The sequence below is a fragment of the Lissotriton vulgaris genome, chromosome 7 (genome assembly GCF_964263255.1).
Source record: "Lissotriton vulgaris chromosome 7, aLisVul1.2, whole genome shotgun sequence".
Lineage (NCBI taxonomy): Eukaryota > Metazoa > Chordata > Amphibia > Caudata > Salamandridae > Lissotriton > Lissotriton vulgaris.
In genome coordinates, this window is record NC_141695.1 from 1358317858 (window position 1) to 1358337902 (window position 20045).

General features: G+C 46.5%; 1 protein-coding gene across 1 annotated transcript in view; it reads right to left on the reverse strand.

Annotated features, from left to right (window-relative positions):
- LOC147703692 (syntaxin-1B-like) overlaps nt 1-19438 on the reverse strand; it is a 371779-nt gene extending 352341 nt beyond the window's left edge. Inside the window, exon 1 of the mRNA XM_086932047.1 lies at nt 18862-19438. Coding sequence (XP_086788173.1) covers nt 18862-18891 — 30 coding nt within the window. The 5' untranslated portion in view covers nt 18892-19438. The remainder of the gene's footprint in view (nt 1-18861) is intronic.
- Nucleotides 19439-20045: the final 607 nt, after the last annotated feature.

Genomic DNA, 20045 nt, shown 5'->3' on the forward strand with positions numbered 1-20045 from the left:
TTTGGCTACTGAGATTTGTCAGACGTCACACTCTTTTTTGGGGAGCAAAATAATTGACACAAATGACGGGACCTATGTTGAGGAGAGTATCTTTGATAGTACACAGTTTCCCGCCCTGTCCTTTATGGTGGCTCTGGCGCTTACCAGGTGGAAAAGCTTTAGACTGTGTGCATCCATGCCACTGAACACTGCTTTGTTAATGGAATATGAAAGATATACTTTTAGAATTCATTGGCAAAACGCTAGCAAAACCCCTTGCTTTACCTACATCAGTCTAGTTCTGAGGTATTCTGGTGTGGTTCAACAGCAAAACATGGAACTGCCTGCCTAATTTCATCCCTGAACTCTCTTGAAAAAGAAGCACTGGATTACAGGTCAAAATAAATTAGAGTAAGCATATAACCTTTCTAACACTCATGTCTGCTAAAGTCAATGAAAATGCAACTAAAAGTATGACCATCGGAATGTGGTTTTGCGGCCATACTTGGTACTCCGTGTACAGACATGGAGAACGTCCTTGACCTCCTGGTTGATTAAAATATGCTCTTTGTTGTGTTGACTGCAAAGAGCTTCAAAGCATAAGATAGGGGTCGTCACAGCTAACAGTTTATCTGTAATTTCCGCAAAACCGGCTTTAAAACTTTCCTAAACGCCAGCCCTCACATTAATAAAGGGGAATCTTTTATGTATCTAGGGGTTCCTCAGGGACTATCACCACCAGCGTAGACTCAACACTGGCCATGCCAGGGAGTGGCAGTTGTCCACCAAGAACATCTTCTCTAGTTCTATTAGCAAAAAAGAATTTCATAACTGGCTCTTCTTTGTGGATTGTTGATTATATATCTCCAATTGGAGAAAGGCTTTCTGCCCAGATTTATGCCTAGGGATTTGTCAAGTGGCGGGCCATGTGTTTGAGCTTTCTGTCCTCTCTCTTTCTAACCCATCAATCTGAAAAAGTCACCTAGGAGATTTCAGCCGTGGTGTCGAACTGCTCGACCTCCTGTTCATTGTAATTGTCCCTTTGGATTTCAGGAAGATGGGTTTCAGCACCATGTTTTCTGGAGTGGATACAAGGAACACGGTATGTTTGTGATCTAAGATCTTTCCGTATACCAGTGACCTTAAGGGCACCTACTTCCTTATCCTAGTTAGGCCAAAACATAGAGGCTCCCCAGTTTATATGACAGGAGGTCATGACTGGTAAAAGTACCTCTCACTTAGATAGTTTGAGGATTCCCATCCTCCAGGGTCCATGGCGGCCTATTGTTGTAACTGATGTCGTCAGAGATCTGCCCCGCCACACAATTCTAAGATCACTTCATAAGGTCCTCTTGAATGAATTTTGATTATTGGGCAGCGTGGGAATGTACGCTGGTCCTTTCACATGAGATTGCCTTCATTGGGATGCTACTAGATATGATGCAGGGCAAAGCATTTTTAGTGCTTCCAGACCCACAGCATGTAAGTCCCACTTCAGACCTGCGTTTCATTCAGCATCTGTTCCATTACCACAGAATGGTGGTGACAAAACCCACTTATAGCTTCTTGCATTAACGTGAATTTCCTTATGGGCCTCAAATTTCACAGGAGGCAGCTTCATCTCACAGAAGATTAAAACTAGAAGCTTGACTTTGATTCTCCTAAGAACCCCATATCCGGACAAATTTAAGATAACTTCCTCCTAATGAGAACAAACATTTTGAGGGCTTCCTCTGTCAGATGAAACCTCTAGTGACCTTCAGCACAAATCCCTTTGAGTGTGGGTGGGGAACATGCTTAAGTCAATCGAAAAAGCATGGTTTGTAGTCCCTCTCAGACACCAGCAAACACATAACCGTTCAAGAACTGAAGACAGTATACCTGGCCCTCAAATCCGGTCTACCTTCTAGATGTGGGTAGATAATCATGGTGGACCACCCAAATTTAATACTCAAGCATTGGCATAGATATTGCCACTAGGATTTGCCAAAAAAAATCATCCATCTCTCCTGTTCATTCGGTGAAACGCTTTTCTTAATTTTCTACCAGCTTTAAGGGTTTGTGTCTCAGAGTGACTTTAGGTTAGTTTTCCGGTAGGTTATTTCTCTTGTGGATAGTACGGGTGCGCCTAGGGTTCATGAATAGAGGCTCTGCCTGGTTGCAAGCCATACGTATTTGTCCTCGATTCCAGTCTTTATTTTTTACATGTTTCTCTTGCATTTCCCGACCTAGCAGAATATTCTTCCTCTCCAATAAATCCAACAACATCCTCCGGAGCTAAAAGGAGCCTCGTTGTATGGGTGTGCTATGATATCTGTAATTATATATGCATAGGATATGATAAGAATGTTTGTCTAATGGCCTCTACATCACCTGTGGTGTTTTTTCTCAAGGACAAAAGACATAAAAGATCAAAATTGCCCATTGGATGGTCTCTTGTGTTCTTTAATGTTAGAAGACTACTGTTTTCCCTCCTCTGGTGGCATTTCTTGCACAGGGGGTGACAGTCAAGCTGGTCTCTATGGTGGTCCCTATTCCTAGTTGTGCAACTCAAAATTCGCATTGTTGCCCACACGTAATTCACAAGGTCTACCTGTTAAAAATAAAATGGGCAAAACCTAGCAGGTGTGGGAGTTACATCAAATCTTGGAATCCTGATTTGGCTGCAAACTCTTGTTTGTGCCTGAATCAGGATTATCACAGTCAGGGGAATACATGCCTACATCACCAAGAATGTAATTGTTAACAAGGGTTTACCCTGGAATCACCAAGGTATTGGGGTTTTTGGATTCTTATGTATGCCTTACTTTAAATGTTACAAAATATTGTTTTGTATCTGGTTGAATTAGGGACCCTTGCTCCTTAGTAGAAGTCGTCATGGGAAGGAAGAGCATGGGCCACGCCGCATGCATCTTGAAAACAGTCCAGTGTGGGTGTGATTTCTCAGTCTCATCCTGAATCTGTAGGCTCTTCTTAAGAATGTTTTTGACTAATCCTCTGCTTATAAGATTACCTCCAGGGATTTCAAAAGGAAAGGGCAGATAAACCATTATTGCACAGAACCTGCATTTTTTCAGGACCCTGTTCTCGTGCTGAAAAATCTATTTACAGATGTTGAAGCCAGACTGCCCTGTTTTTTTACTAGAGGGGAGCTGACATGGCTAGAATGACTGGATAGTGTCAGATGTTGTCTCTTTCCTGAATGACATTTTTTTTTATTTCAAAACAGATGGTTGTGACATTTGAAGCGTCACACTGTTTTTAATCCAGGCCCCACAGTAACTTCTGACATACCCGATTACCACTAAAGTGAAAGTTCAACTGGAGGTACAAATAAATACAAGTTATTCACACCTTTCCCGTGTCTTGGGGGTGGGCCACAGTGATGGGAGTCACTGAGGGGAGTGGTATATGCACTCCCTTCACTGCACAGGACTGTTTGGCTAGTCGTTTGAGGCGGGCCAAACCATCATGCGCAGTGAAAGTCTATCCAACTCAGTAACGCTGCTGGGCTGGGGAGAACAGGCACAGACTCATAGTCTATCCTGGAGCGCAAACTGAGGGCGCTCAGGCCAATCCTGAAGCTTCTCACATGCCTGTGCCTTCCGACAGAAGAAGAGAGGCGAAGTCAAACGGAATGCAATATAGGGCAGCAGGTCAGTTCTTTTTTTTTTTACATGACCCCTCTCGTCCCCATTTACGCCACTCCACCCACACCTGCCCACTGGAGTAACAAAACTTGCGGGGACCCCCTGCAAAGTACATGGAGCCCCCCACCCCTCCACCGTACTCACTCAGGAGATCTCAGGCCAGGGTACTCTGCTGAGGGGGCTGCGGAGGCCTTTGTTACACCCCGGCCCTCGCCACGCCTCTTTTCTGTGATACAAGCTGCAGCTGGTTATTCACCACAGGAACTCCAGTTGTGGTAATCCTTAGGTCCCCATATTAATCCACCAAATACTCCTGTCTTTGGCTGTACCTCTTATTGTAGAAACAGAAAAATAGTACAGAGGTGAGGGGTTCGGCAGATACATAACGTAGGTTGAACATGCAAGGGTTCCTGTGCCTTGGTTGGTAACACAGAGACTGAAAATGCCACCAATCTAGGAAAACGGCAGGGAAAAGACAAGAATTTAGTCAAAAATAAGGTAACATGAGAGGTGAGTGACTTGAATCAAGAAATATGGGTATACCAAACCATTTTGAGCCAAGGCATGAGAACAGCATGAAAAACCAAGAGGTGGACTTCCAAACCCAGAAACGACAGGTCTTTAATACCAAGGCAATAGCATGCCCTGTACAGCCAAGAGAAAGGACATCCCAAGATATGAGAGGCGTGCACAAAAACCGTTTAAGAGCCTGTAGGGCCAAGAAAAAAAATTATCTCAAGCCAAGAAATTGGGGTTTCCAAAGTAACACAGGGTTTACAAAGCTGGGGTACCCTTCCAGTCAAGGTCGAACACCCTAAGACACTAAAGATGCTTTACACATTTAAAGATGGGTGCTGCAAGGGCATGTCCAAGAAAGAGAAAGGCATTTAAAGAGAGACTGGTATCAGATCAAACAAGCATTTGCAATGCAATAGGGCTCGCATTAGTAAAGTTAGAGGTATTAGTATTGTAAATGACAATTTTTTTATTTATGTTTTTGTTTTGAAAATAGCTAAATTAATAACTTTGTCATTTACAATGCCAATAGTGTTAACTTTTGCAAACGTGACACCTATAGCATTTGTAATGCAATATGTGTTGTATTTGCATGACTTAGATGTATTAATATTAAAAATAACAATGGGTTGTATTTTTTTCAATAGTTATTACTTAAATAAAAGTTATTGTAATTTATAATGGCAATAGCTTAAACTTTTGCAAATAAATTTTTGGAAGATTATGTTTAGTTTATTTTATTGTGATGAAAATACAAGAACAGAAGTGAAATATTAAAAAATGTTTGTGACATTTATAATAAAGTTTGAAACATTGAGAGAACATATTTGAATCAGTTGTTGTTGAATGGTTGCACAAATTGATGCTGTGGTGGCTCTGAATGATGTTGTGGCGGCGACGAGTGGTGCTGCGGCGTTCAGTGATGCTCTGGTAGCGCATAGTGATGTTGTGGTGCCCCTGAGTGATGCTGGGGTGATGCGATGGATAGTGAGGGAGATAGATAGATAGATAGATAGATAGTTAGATAGATAGATAGATAGATAGATAGATAGATAGATAGATAGATAGATAGATAGATAGATAGATAGATAGATAGATAGATAGATAGATAGATAGATAGATAGATAGATAGATAGATAGAGGCGAAAGATAGATGGAGGGAGGGCGAAAGATAGATAGAGGGAGGGCGAAAGATAGATAGAGGGAGGGTGAGAGATAGAGGCAGGGTGAGAGAGAGGCAGGGCATGAGGGCAAAGGATAGTGTGGGCGAGGGATGGAGTGTGGGCGAGGGATGGAGTGTGGGAGAGGGATGGAGTGTGGGAGAGGGATGGAGTGTGGGCGAGGGATGGAGTGTGGGGCGGGGGAGGAATGGAGTGTGGGGCGGGGGAGGGATGGAGTGTGGGGCGGGAAAGGGATGGAGTGTGGGGCGGGGGAGGGATGGAGTGTGGGGCGGGAAGGGATGGATGGAGTTGGGGGAATGGTTGGATGGATGGAGTGCGGGAATTGATGGATGGAGTAGGGGGATGGATGGATGGAGTGCGGGGATGGATGGATGGAGGGGGGATGGATGGATGGAGCGGTGATGTGGAGTTGAGCGGTGATGTGGAGTTGAGCGGTGGTGTGGAGTTGAGCGGTGATGTGGAGTTGAGCGGTGATGTGGAGTTGAGCGGTGATGTGGAGTTGAGCGGTGGTGTGGAGTTGAGCGGTGGTGTGGAGTTGAGCGGTGATGTGGAGTTGAGCGGTGGTGTGGAGTTGAGCGGTGGTGTGGAGTTGAGCGGTGATGTGGAGTTGAGCAGTGATGTGGAGTTGAGCGGTGGTGTGGAGTTGAGCGGGGTTGTGGCGTTGAACGGTGGTGTGGAGTTGAGCGGTGATGTGGAGTTGAGCAGTGATGCGGAGTTGAGCGGTGATGTGGAGTTGAGCAGTGATGTGGAGTTGAACGGTGATGTGGAGTTGAGCGGTGATGTGGAGTTGAGCGGTGGTGTGGAGTTGAGCTGTGGTGTGGAGTTGAGCGGTGGTGTGGAGTTGAGCGGTGGTGTTGAGTTGAGCGGTGATGTGGAGTTGAGCGGTGGTGTGGAGTTGAGTGGTGGTATGGAGTTGAGCGGTGGTGTGGAGTTGAGCGGTGGTGTGGAGTTGAGCGGTGATGTGGAGTTGAGCGGGGATGTGGAGTTGAGGGGTGGTGTGGAGTTGAGCGGTGGTGTGGAGTTGAGCGGTGGTGTGAAGTTGAGCGGTGGTGTGGAGTTGAGCGGTGGTGAGCGGTGGTGTGGAGTTGAGCGGTGGTGTGGAGTTGAGCGGTGGTGTGGAGTTGAGCGGTGGTGTGGAGTTGAGCGGTGATGTGGAGTTGAGCGGTGATGTGGAGTTGAGCGGTGATGTGGAGTTGAGCGGTGGTGTGGAGTTGAGCAGTGGTGTGGAGTTGAGCGGTGGTGTGGAGTTGAGCGGTGGTGTGGAGTTGAGCGGTGGTATGGAGTTGAGCGGTGGTGTGGAGTTGAGCGGTGGTGTGGAGTTGAGCGGTGATGTGGAGTTGAGCGGTGGTGTGGAGTTGAGCGGTGGTGTGGAGTTGAGCGGTGGTGTGGAGTTGAGCGGTGATGTGGAGTTGAGCGGTGGTAAGGAGCCATAAAAGCACTTCTTCTAAAGCAATAGGCGGAGGCTAACTATTATTGTGTGTGACGTGTTACCACGAAGGTAACAAATTTAAAATGTGGCTCAGCGTCAGGGCTGGATTAGTATATCATTGCGTTATATTGGGTATACAAATAAGCAGTACGGCATTTATTTTCATAGTTTTATAATGCCCTAGTAACGGCAAATGGACTGCGTGCACATTACACACATGTGTTTTTTAATATGGTGTGATAACGGCAAATGAACTGCGTGCACATTAGGCAAATGTGTTTTTTAATATGGTGTGATAACGGCAAATGAACTGCGTGCACATTACGCACATGTGTTTTTTAATACCACACGCATGCTGTGCTAGCAATTTAGCACAACATGCTCCTAACATATAGAGCAAAAGGGTTAAAGGCAACTTTATATACAAATGTTTCTGAAGCGCTAGTAAAGGGAAATAAATCACAAATATGGCGCTAGCTGGACGCGCCACATTGACTGTCTCGATGTATTTAAAAAGAGCTAAAGCTGAAGGGTGAGGCAACTTTACAGACAAAATGCTATTAACAATGCAAACTATGGGGCTCACCACAGAAAAGCTACATATAAAATGCTAAGAAACGGATAACTAGTAGATTATTGCAGCCTAATGGGCATACAAATAAGCATTACGGCATTAATTTTATGGTTGATAATGCACAAATAACGGCAAACAAACTGCGTGTATATTACGCACATGTGTTTTTTAATACCACATGCATGCTGCGCTAGTAATTTAGCACAAAATGCTTTTAACAACATATAAAGCAGAAGGCTTAAAGGCAACTTTATATGCAAAATGCCATTACTGATGCAGAGAAGAAGACGTTCTATAGAAGCACTTCTTTTGTAGCAATGGAAGCCAGCCTAACTCAATTATCGTGTGCTAGGTGTTACAAGGATAGGAACAAATGGGACATGTGGCGAGGCGCCAGGGTAACTTAACTGTTAGTGTTGAGGTGCTAGCAGGAAGGAAATAAATTACCAATATGGCGCTAGTTGTACGCGCCACATTGTCTGCCTTGATGTATTTCAAATAACAAAAGCTAAAGACTGCAAACACGCTAGCAAAGCTGCATACATAGCTAGATCGTAAATTTAGTCAATGTATTTTAAACCAGCTAAAGCCGAAAAGTGCAAATACGGCAGCTAGCTTACATAGGTAGAACGCAACTTTAGCTAATGCAATTTTAATCATCGAAATGTACAGCTGAAAAAGTGCGCGTTTACAGATTGATGTGCCACATTGTCTGCGTCCATATATTTTCAACCAAATTTGCATGTACGCCAAAGGACAAGGCCTGGCACAGAAGCAGTTTTTGTGTAGCAATGGGCGTCAGGCTAACATAAGCATTCTGCATGAGTTGTTACCAAGAAGGGCAAATATTAGAAATGTGTCGGGCCATAGCAATTTAATTGCTATGTTTTGAGGCGCTAAGAAAGAGAAACAAATCACCTATATGGCGCTAGCTGGACGCACAACATTGACTGCCTTGATGTATTTTAAAACAGCTAAAGCTGAAGGGTGAGGTAACTTTAAGGGCAAAATGCTATTAACAATGCGAACCGTAAGCTAGATCGCAACTTTAGCTAATGCAATTTTAAGCATCGAAAATGTACATCTGAAAAATTGTGTGTTTAATTTGAAATGTGGCTGAGCGTCAGGACTGGATTAGTATATCATTGCGTCATATTGGTTACACAAATAAGCAGTACGGCATTTTTGTAAATAGTTTTATAATGCACTGGTACGCCAAATGAACTGCGTGCACATTACGCACATGTTTTTTAATATGCTGTGATAACGGCAAATTAACTGCGTGCACATTATGCACATATGTTTTTTAAGACCACACGCATGCTGTGCTTGCAATTTAGCACAAAATGATCCTAACAACATATACAGCAGAAAGGTTAAAGGCAACTTTATATACAAAATGCCATTACGGATGCAGAGGAGAAGGCCTTCCTTAGAAGCACTTCTTTTGTAGCAATGGGCGCCAGCCTAACTCAATTATTGTGCGCGTGGTGTTACCAGAAAAAGAGCAATTGGACATGTGGCGAGGCACCAGGGTAACTTATGTGTTAGTGTTGAGGACAAAAGAAGACGTCTAAAGCATGTTGTTTATGTATTTGTGAACAACGCAAGATTTCACAAAAAAACAAGAGAAAGCAAATAAAACAAGGGAGGAAGGGTGACGAGACGCATGGCGAGCAGCAGCCTTTGATGTGCCGGAAGGCCATGCAGTGAATAATTAGGGGAGGAGAAATGCCGGCCTGAAGCCGAGCGCAAAGCAACAGATGGCTTTGATGTGGAGGCAGGCGGCTCGGGTGGATAGAAGCGCATTCACAAGACCTCATCGAGGTCTCGTGCACTTCTGGAAATCCACATTAGTTTAGCTCTTAGTTTAACCCCAATAGGGCTCGTCCTATTCATTCCTTGCGGAATGGAATAGGACGAGCCCTAAAAAGGGGCATCCAAAATAAAGATCAGACAACGCTGATAGTTGGGTATCCCAAGCTGCTCGAATTGTAGTCCAAGCAGGGGGCAGCCTTTCAACCTAACAGAAAATGTATGCCCAAAATGAACAGAACAACCCACTCTAACAGACAAGTGCATTCTAAAATGATAGAGACATCCTAGTACAACTGAGAGCAGTAACGAAATGGAAGTGTTCTAGTTAAGAGAAAAGGCCATCCAACCACAAGTATGGAATTCTAATTCAAGTCAGAGCGATGTCACAAGAGTGACTTGAAAGAGGGCACACCGTGCCGAGAGGGGTGTTCCCAAACTGAGAAAATTCTAATTTCAAGGAAAAAGAATGGAACATCACAATCAAAGAAATTGGGCATTCCAATATAGGAAAGGGGCGTCCAAGTGGTGAGAGTGGGGATAACAAGCCAAAAGAGGGAATGTTCAAACGACAGACTGGGAATTCCTAGCCAATTGACAGGAGGATCCCAAGCAGAGAGAGGGGGCATCCAAAATAAGATAGGATTTGTCCAAGCCAGGAGAAAGGGCATTCCAAGCCACGAGAGGGGAAAATCAAGCCAAAAAGTGAATATTTCAGGCCAAAAGAGAGAAGCATCCCATTCCATGAGAGGTGGTATTCCCAGAAAAGAGAGGGGACACCCAAGCTTAAGAGAAAGCCATTCCGAGCCAAGGGTGTGGAAGCCGAAGAAGTAAAAGTGATGTTTTTGGGCCAATGAATGGGGCCACCCAAGCCAAAAGAGTGTAGATACCAATTCAAGAAAGGGTCTTCCAAACAAAGAGAATGCACATCCCAATACAAAAGAGAGAGGAGCATGAGAAGCCAAGAAGGGCATTCCAAGAAAAAGACGGAGCATCCAAGTTAAGAGCAAGGGTATTCTGAGCCAAAGAGAGAGCATCAAATCAGCGAGAGCCAGGATTCCAAGCGAAGGACGTTTTAGCCAAGAGAGTGGGGATTTCAAGCCAATGGGGAAACTATCAAAGCCAAGACAGTGGACATTCCAAGCCAAAATAGGAGGCGTTTCAAAATAAGAAAGGGGGCCTTCAAGCTCTCAGAGCAAATCCAGTTTTGAGGTGAGAGAAAGGGTTCAAGCCAAGAGAGGGAACATCAAAGCAGTGAAAATGGAGGGGTTATCGAAGCAGAAAGAGGAGAGATTTCAACCCAAGAGTGGGAACTCATTTGTCAAGAGAGTGGAGCATTCCAAGCCAAGAGAGCAAATGTAGAAGAGAGAGTGTGTGATTCCAACACAAGGAGGGGCTTCCAAACCAAGAGAATTGTGATTCCAAGCTGAGAGAGGACACGTCCAAGCAAAGAGAAAAGGACATCACCTGTCTAAAGAGGAAGCATTCCAGAATGACACACAGGAAACATAAGAGTCCCATAGACTCTTCTGTAAATGGTAGTACGGACTGCGTGGTACTTTATCGACAATCTACGATTTCCCATTTTATGAGGGAAGTCCCCAGATGACATTTTGGTCACTCAACACAACTGTGAATCTTCACCCTTGGACAATGGGCAAGAAGATGGGGCCGTTCTGGAAGAAAGGGGTGGGAACATTCGTTGCTGTTAAGCACCTTTAAGGCATGGGGACCTGCATGCAAGATGATATAAGCAAGGGACAGCGGACTGTCGCCGGTTGGTGGAAACGCAGGCTACCCTTCCTCTAACAAGGAAACCTCTGTGGCTTCTCTTCTACATATTTTTACCCTCTCCATGTACTCATTGCATCCCCAAACAACTCCCTGTCCCGCCACTCAACCACGGCCACACCATTCAAACGTTACAAAGACGAGTATCAGACAATACAGCATTTGATGGTGTGGTTTCCTGTTGAGAGGCAACACAGAAATAGGCAGCCAATGGACGTTTTCAGTTCAAAGCCTGTAGAAACCAAAGCGAACCTATTTTGAGCCAAAGGATCATACTTGTCACTATCTTTAACCACCGTTCCCCCACCTGTATTGCGTCTCCTACAGTTGAGACCTTTACCCCTCCTGGTAATTAAAACTCTCTTGTTATCTCTTGAATCTAACTAGACTCATGGCCAACAGGCAGCAAGGGTTGAATGGAATGTGCACGGGCCATGCTCTAGATTGAGACAGACTCTGTTGCAGCTGAAGATGAGTATGGCTGACTGAAAAGTGGTTAACTTCAGGCTAGGCAATTAAAGCAAATATGTTCACTCAAACCATACACTCTGTCTGGCACTCCCGTTCCCCATTTGATGCCCATTTCCACTGCCAGTTTGACCTTCACCCACCCACATGAATGCTTGCAAATTCTGCTGTCTGATTAAAAGTGTGTCACGGGTTAGTGTTAGCTCATTTTTAACTTTTAGCAGAGTAATCAACATACTTGAAAACCTTAGTGATTTAGGAGGAAGGTTTAGCAATGGTGGAGCCAGGTGCAATATTTATTTTTGGCGCCACCACACCCCATGACCACCTCCTGGGATTCCCTCAGGAACACCAGTCATAAGTGCCCCTCTTCTCTACAATCACAAGTTATTGCTAAACACAGTGCCCCTCCTCACATCCCGCCATGAGGCCATTGCCCCCTCCACAGGTCAGCACCCAGTGCGACCGCACCGGTCGCACTCCCCTAAAGCCGGCCCTGGGTTCACTGTTTCATTTGTGTCAGTTGTTGCAAATAGGGGTGCCAGTAATCACATATGGGGTTTAGGACTTAGTTTTCATGATCAGATTTTGACCTAAAGCAAGAGAAAAATAAGGCAGAGAAGGGAGAAAGAAGGTTGAAGAAAAAATACAAAAGAGCTGCGAGAAAGGGAGAAACCAGGGATGATTCTGCAAGATGAGATAAAGGCAGAAGTGTAGGTTGGTGTTAGAAATGGGGTTTCTGGTTGGCTAGGGCATATGCCTAAGTCAGGCAGAAACCACAACTCTAGTCAGGGCAAGGGAGTTACGCGCTGAAGATAACCCCTGCTCACCCCCTTGGTACTTGGCAGACCATTTATTATTTAAACTAGAGAGGTGGCCCCACTGCCAACGGGAACAGGCACTTCTAAACAGTAGAGAAAATATGACTTCTCCTTGGTAACCAGATTTTCAATGCTATCCATCTCACTCACATACAAAACACATCATGCATGTAATGCTATACCCAATCAGCAAGTATAAGCCCCAATTATTAATGTACCACCAACCTAGAGATGTAGCGCTCAAGGATTATTTAATTGATTGAAAACCACATATCACAGAATATTCTTAAAAATTCTAAAGTGCATGAGAAAATATAACATTCATTTAAAACATGCAATATGCCGTTAGATACAGTATACACTAATGTTAAAATCCGACGAAAATATTCACAATCATAAATCCAAAGAAAAAACAAATACAAACAGAGGACCCTTTTTGTACAGTTCTAAGCGAGCTGTTGCATAGGCTGATCCAATACTATACTTCAAGTTCTATTCACTGGTAGTTATTTCAGTGTATTCCTTCCCAGGGTTCCTTGTGTTTGGATTCAGGATTACTCTGAGTCAACGCGTTTTGGTGGTAAGTAACTCTATTTAAAAACCACCTTCATCAGGACACAAAAGTAAGGGATTTTTGTTCTCCTTGGAGTGCTAACAGAATTAATGGTTACTCTTGGTGTAATGTATCAAGAATGGTGATACTTTGTGGCATCTCGTTACTCAGAGAACTGGTTTTCCTGTATTTTGATAGAACTATATGTCCATCCATATATAAAAATGCTTTCCTTTGGGAAAAACAACATCACAGCGACTAAGTGGCTTGAATGTGGCAGTACTGAGTAACGAGACGCCACAAAGTATCACCATTCTTGATACGTTACACCAAGAGTGACCATTAATTTTGTTAGCACTCCAAGGAGGTCAATAATCCCTTACTTTTGTGTCCTGGTGAAGGTGTTCCCTGGGTCAGTTAGGATTATAAAATGTTATAATCAAACTACCCATTCTGGCCTATGGGAACAGGTAGCCTTGCAATAGTGAAAAACGAAATTGTCTGTAATTCACTATCAGGACATGCCACACCCATCAGGGCATGTCCTCCTACCTTTTCCATACAATGCACCCTGCACATGGGGGTGCCTTGGCCTACCTTAGGGGTGACTAACATGTCCCAGGCTACACGCAGGCTCTGCAATGGCAGGCCTGAGCCATATTTTACAAGCTGCTTCTGTGGGTGGCACAACCAGTGCTGCAAGCCCACCAGCAGCATTTGATTTACAGGCCCTGGGCACACATGGTGCACTGTACTAGGGTCTGACAAGTAAATCAAATAAGCCAATCGTGGAGTCACTAATCCATTACAACAATTTACAATACAGAGCATATGCACTTTAGCACTGATCAGCAGGGGTAAAGTGTCCAGAGTAATAAAACGAGCAACAACAGGTCAGAAAAAACACAGGAGGAAGGGAAAAAGTTTTAGGATGACCCTGCAAAAAGGGCCTCGTCCAATAGTTGGTGTTAAAAAAAAGAGGCATAAGGTGGAATCTAGACTAGATAGCCTTGGCGAACTGCAATCCCAGCATTCAATAGTACCGCCGGTGGGCTCCTCTACACAATTTTTTCAAATTCCAATTTAGAAACTTGATATGCCTCACCGTTTTCAGACACCTATAAATTCTCTGGACTCATCTTACTGCTTTAGGGAAAGCTAAGGATAGAATATGTTAGGAAGGAAGAGAATTATCAGAACATATATGAAAGATTTGCAAACTTCTGAACTGTTACTGGAGTTTTAGTTGCCATAACTGCGCCACACAGTATGTTTGCTGAATTTGTTATCAAGGTTAAAAACTGGCCCCAACAAAGGTAACGTATTAAGTATTTAGGGAAAAGGTATTCTCATCTAAATCAGAAGGCTTCCTATAACATGCAATATAATTCCCATTGATGTAATAATACGGCCAAAGGTCGTCTGATATCATGGTGATGTTATAGAGTTGCAATAAAACTTTAAAATCCGTACCATTCTTCATTCACTGAAGCATGGGGAAGATTTGCAACGAGAGAGAAGCCCTTGAAGAGGCTCACACTGGTGCCTACGGCTCATTCACGCTTTCGCAGGCAGGGCATACAGGCTGAGGCAGCAACCGCGCCTTCTCGTTGCGAATTGTAGGCGGCTCTGTGGATCTGTACACTGGCCTGGCTCAGACTCTGCGCCGCACACGTGCACCTGTCGCGCACATCACGAAGTCGTGAGCGCGCGAGGGGGAGGCGCGTGCTCCTGCGCGTCTCGTCAGGGTGGCTCAGTGTGGATCAGGCGGGAACACGTCACGGCCAAGACACGCGCTGGTTCGCGGAGACAGCGACCCCTCCGCTAGGGGGCAGCCCACCTCTGCGCACGCTTTCTTTTTGGCGCCCCAAGGCGAGCGCAATAAGGACCCCTCTTTGCTCGTCGCTACATAATATAGGAAGCTACCGTCCCGCAGTCCCGATTTTTGTACGTTTTTTTCTTCACATTTTCACTTTGCATCGAATGCCGTTCTGTCAGTCCGAGGCTGCTCTTATGACAGCCTCGAATTGATTATTATGTGCGGCGGCATCCTTTGTGGGGAGAGGGGGGTCAAATAACGCAATGTTGTGGCGCTGTGGAAGGAGGCACTGCGGAATCCGCGGTTCGGGGCCCGCATTCCTCTGGTCTGTGCCGAGGTGTAGAAAACCCCGATGCCTGACTTTAGCACAGCGCGGACTTTGCCACCCCAGGGTGGAGGATCTTGCAAGACATTGGGCTGCGCCAGAAACGCGTCATAAATGTCATGGCTGTTACGGTGCGGTGTGTGTGTGGGGGCGGGGGGCTGTATGGATCGAGGAGGGTGAGCAGCCACCAGCCTCCAGCAGAGGCATTCTCCCCACCCGAATTCCCGAGCGTCCCGCAGGTGGGTGCCACAGACCGCACCCCTCCCTCCGCCCTGACTCAACGTGGAACCCGTGTGTGGTGAAGGTGCAGCGTCGGTGTGTAGTAGCCCAGCACCCCCCCCCCCCCCCCCCCCCCTCGTCGGCGACATCTGTATTCAGGCAGCGAAGAGGGAGACGCTAGGACCTGGCTCCTGCAGCCCACCCCTCACCATGCAGTATTCATAAAACACCCCCTGCCATTTTCTGTCATCGAGAGAACACAAAGAAGGGGCCGTCGGACACACCTGAGCCCCCCCTTAGCCGGACCCTGAGAGCTGCCTGTGGGGGTGGTGAGGTCAATGTACCCTGTCCATGGCATAGTGGACTCACCCCTCCCGAGCCCCCTAGCCCCGGTGCACCAGGGGGCGTCTCTGGGTGTGAGAGGCGCAAGGGGGATGCACCAGATCTTCAGCCAATGCAGGGGCCGGGGACGGAGAGACGGTGGGGGCTGGGGGAGGGTCCAACATGGATGGAGGCATTTTCTAGGCTCTAATTATCTCACCTTCAATTCATCCTTACCCTCCTCCGAGTAACATATTAAAAGAAGCCTATGCGGTTTTCCTGGGCATCGGGGCTCTAACGCAAAGAGAGCACTCTGCCGCGTTTTTGCCTCGTCTGCGGTATATTATGTGTGCCTCTGTGTGCTGTGCGGGGGTCCGTGAGTAGGCTGGTGTCTCCTACCCTGCTTCTCCTCCCAGCCTCGCTCCGTCTTCCTCCTCCTACTCCCCTTTACACGGTCGGACTCAGAGTTTCCTTTGCTCTCTCCTTCACAGCCTGCTTCCATCTCCGGACCTCTCCATCTTCCTCGACACCTTTCTATCTTGTTCCTTTCTTATCTTTGCCTTTTTCTTTCTCTCTCATCTTTTTCTCTGATGTATTCTCGTCGTTGGGCTCTTACTCTTATTTATCTTCTCTCGCACTCTTCCATCTCTCGCCTTTCTCCTATTTTCTTTACTATCGCTTCTCAGTTTATCTTCCTCATTCTCCTTACCTCCGCCTTTTATTTTCTTATACTTTATTTCCCGCTTACTTCATTTCTCTCCACTGCTTTTCTCTCCCATTCTTTTACACTTTTTCGCTGTTCGTTTACTCCTCAGTTTCATTCTATTTGACTATCCTCTTTTCCTATTCTATCTTTTTCAGTCTCTCGCCCTTTTCTGTCTTGTCTCTTCCTCTCATTCGCTGTCACCCTCCTGTTTCCTCTCTCCCAGTGATCAGTTTTTTTTCACTCGTCCTTCCCTCAACACCCTTCCTCTTTCCAGTTCCACGTTTACTCGATCGGTATTGTTCTTTTCAATGCCACCCTCCCCCTGCGCCCTCTCGCCTTAGTCTTCCCAGAACACGTCTCTCCTTGGGGGCGAATGCCTCTCATTTCTAAAAAGGAAGTCACGTTTTTCTGTGAATAGCGAGTTGTGCCAACAATACAAATGGGTCGCCGATGCGAGCCCAGGAGTTCCGTATGCGCACACCACCCCGTCAGTATCACCGCAACCACCACCACTACAATTCACCTCACACACTTCCCATTAATGGACCCAGCAATGTCTGCAGCTGCACGAGGGGGCGGGGTCACATTCTGGGCTGGAGAAGCGTCAGGGTGGCTATGATGCGCAGGATGGTGGGGGCATGGAGGAGGGAGCATCTATCCCAAATGGTTTATTCAGATGAGGGAGTATCGGTCAATGACGTTCAACCTCTCGTGCGCACCCATCGAAAAATAGCCACTGAGTTATCAGGCAACAAATATCAATCTAGATCCGTGCCATCACACTGGGACCAGGTCGTCTTCCCGGCTCGTGCCTTCATTACAAAGTCGTGAAATATTTCCAGATCTGATATCAATTCAATGTATTCCAGAGGCATGCCATCATATTCCAGAACCGAGTCATTTTTTTAATAACCCTGTTCTGACTACAGAGCACTCTCACCGGATCCAGAAACCAGGCATCATCCAAGAAACATGTCTTGGGAATTCTTACATCATTTCCTAGCACTTGCTTCGTAATCCAGAACCCGTCATCATTCCAGAAGCCTGGATTCATTTCAAGAATCTTGTTTTCATTCCAGAACATCCTTCACCATTTCATACTCATTGTATACTCATGGCTGCAAACCGGACATTGCTCACACCTAGAAAACAAAGTGCTTTCTAGAAACCTATAAGCACTTGTAAAACTAGCGGAAATACATAATATAGTCTCTCTAGAGTCCCTGTGTGTTTGCCTGTGCACACGCACGTCTAATTATACGTAAGTATATACTGATTTGTATATTATAAGGTGTTGGAGTGATGGCTGGATTCTGTATGCATGCATGTGCAACTAAATATGACAAATGTGTGAGTGCGTGTATATGTACATCTATTTGCATACATGTGCACGTGTAGCTAGACTGATATATATGTATGTGTATGATTGAGTATGCAACTATATGATTGTATATATTTGTTAATTTCAATACATATTTATATAAGCAATCTAAAGGGTATGAATGGCCATGTGTTGGTGTGTATGTGTGTTGTGCGCGTTTGTGAGCATGAATGTGTGTTGATGAGTGAGGTATTGGCCATGCAAGTGAGAATAAACTTTCATTGGTTGGTTACTTTACCCTTAAAACAAAAAGCTCTGAGAATTGTATCCATTATTTGGCAGTATCTGGCCTCGGGCTCTCACGCACCAGTAGACAATGTAGTTTCACATCATTTGTCGCAGATGGATGGGGGAGGACCCGCAGGGCCCTCCCCTGGCCCGCCTTTACAGAGCACAGCCATGCACGCCTGCTCGCCTGCTTTACTAGCCCTGCCAAGATTTCCATCAGCCCTTTAGCGAGACTCTCGCACATGCCATTGAGGCGAACTGCAGTCAGAACTACTGGCTGTGAGACATTAGTTCACTCAGTTACCAATCAGATGGGCGGGGGTTTATGCAAAGGCTAGTGAACAAATGTAACACATACAGACCAAGGTGTACACAGAATAAAGCAGAACTCGGTGGAGCAAACGACAGATGAAGGATCAGAGAGACCAGTGGGCGAAAAAACGCTAGAAAGAAAAAAATCACTTGACATTTTTCTTGATTACTACTGAGCTACTTAACCAGTGCTGTGCCTCTGGCTGCCCAACATTGGTACTCCATCTCTCCCTCGCTGCCTATATTTGTGAGTGTGTAGAAGGAGAGACATTGGCAACGACAGTTAGATAGAGCGATTACGGTAGACTAGTAGGTAGACATACTCGATAGACAGACAGATAGATAGATGGACAAATGGACAGATAGATAGATGGACAGATGGACAGATAGATAGATAGACAGATAGACAGATAGATAGATAGATAGATAGATAGATAGATAGATAGATAGATAGATAGATAGATACGAACAAGCAGACAAATAGACTGATTGATAGGTCAATAAATAGGGCGAATGAGAGCGAGAGAACTAGAGACAGAATTATGATCTAAGAGATACACACACATCACATAGCACGTGAAAGGAGTAATGCCGATCGACGGATGCATGGGTGGATGAATGAAGGGACTGACTCCTGTCCCATCTCCACATGCCTCGCGCGAGTTCTCCATCCATGCCTCTTTCCCCTCCTCCTGACCTCCGCACTGCCGCACAGCCTGCTCCCCTCCCCCGCCCCCGGAGTAGTGAGTGTATGTACGAGGAATGTGCCTTACACTCTGCAGCTCCTGCGTGCGGTCCTTCATGGTGCCGGTCCTCCGGGGTACGGGGCTTCAGCCGGAGCGGTGTCTTCCTGCGCTCTCTCCTCTTCCCGGACTCTCCTTGCCCTGGGCTAGATGCTGCGGTCTCCCCTCTGCTCGACGCAGAGCCCTCCTTCCTTGGGCTGGATGCGGCGCTCTCCCCTCTCCGCAGAGCCCCTCTACCCCGGCCTGGGAGCGATGCTCACCTCTGCCTCCTCCACAGAGTGCCCGAGCCCAGGGCTGGATGCGACGCCCTCCCCCCTCTTCTCCGCAGAGCCGTCCTGCCCTGGGCTAGACGCGCCGTGTCTCCCCTCTCTGCGGAACAGCTTTGCCCTGGTTGCAGCAGTGTCCTTCCTCCTCTCCCCTCTGCCCTCCTCCTCTGGGGCTCTTCGTCCCCCCTATGCCTTTCAACGAGGACAAGTTCCCTTTCACCCCAGTTGGGAGGCTCCCGTAGGTTTTCTTACGAGGGTCTGGGGCTAGGGGGAGGGGGCGATGTCCCGGGCTGCAGAGCTTCCCAGGACGGATGCTCTAAGGATGCAGTCTGGTGCTGATGCAGCAGTGAGGGGGATGCAGAGATGGGGGAGGAAGAAGGAGGGGCTGGGCAGGAGGGAGGGAGGGAGGCCGGGAGATGTAGTCATGGTGAAACTGGATGCAGCAGTGGTAGCCTCAGCTGGTACCCCTCCCCCTTAAAGAAGTGCTCTGCTTTCCCCATCCCCAAGTGGCGTCCAGGAGCGGGAAGTTGTTTGAGCGAAACGATGCCACTTTATAGTGTCCGAATGGCCTCTAGGCACCTGAGACAACTTTGGGGCTGGTAACAGGTACCCCCTGAAAGCTCTGGTGCGTAAAGTGCCCATCCTGAGAGCTTCTCCCTCTGTCCACAAATGCCGCATCCTCACACCGACCTCCAATGCCAGCTGCTCACACTGCCAATTAAACTCCACTGCTCACTGCCCATCAGAGCTAGCTCCTCAGACTGCCCACCACTGCCAGCTGTTCTACATGACCGCTGTTACTGGGTGCTTACACTGCTCATACTCATACTGACCACACGCAGCATCTTCTTGCTGTCCCAGCCATCTCCTCCCACTGACCACCACAGCCAGCCCCTCACTGTGCCCATCAGTGCCAACCTCTCAAACTGCTCATTGGTCTTCACAGTA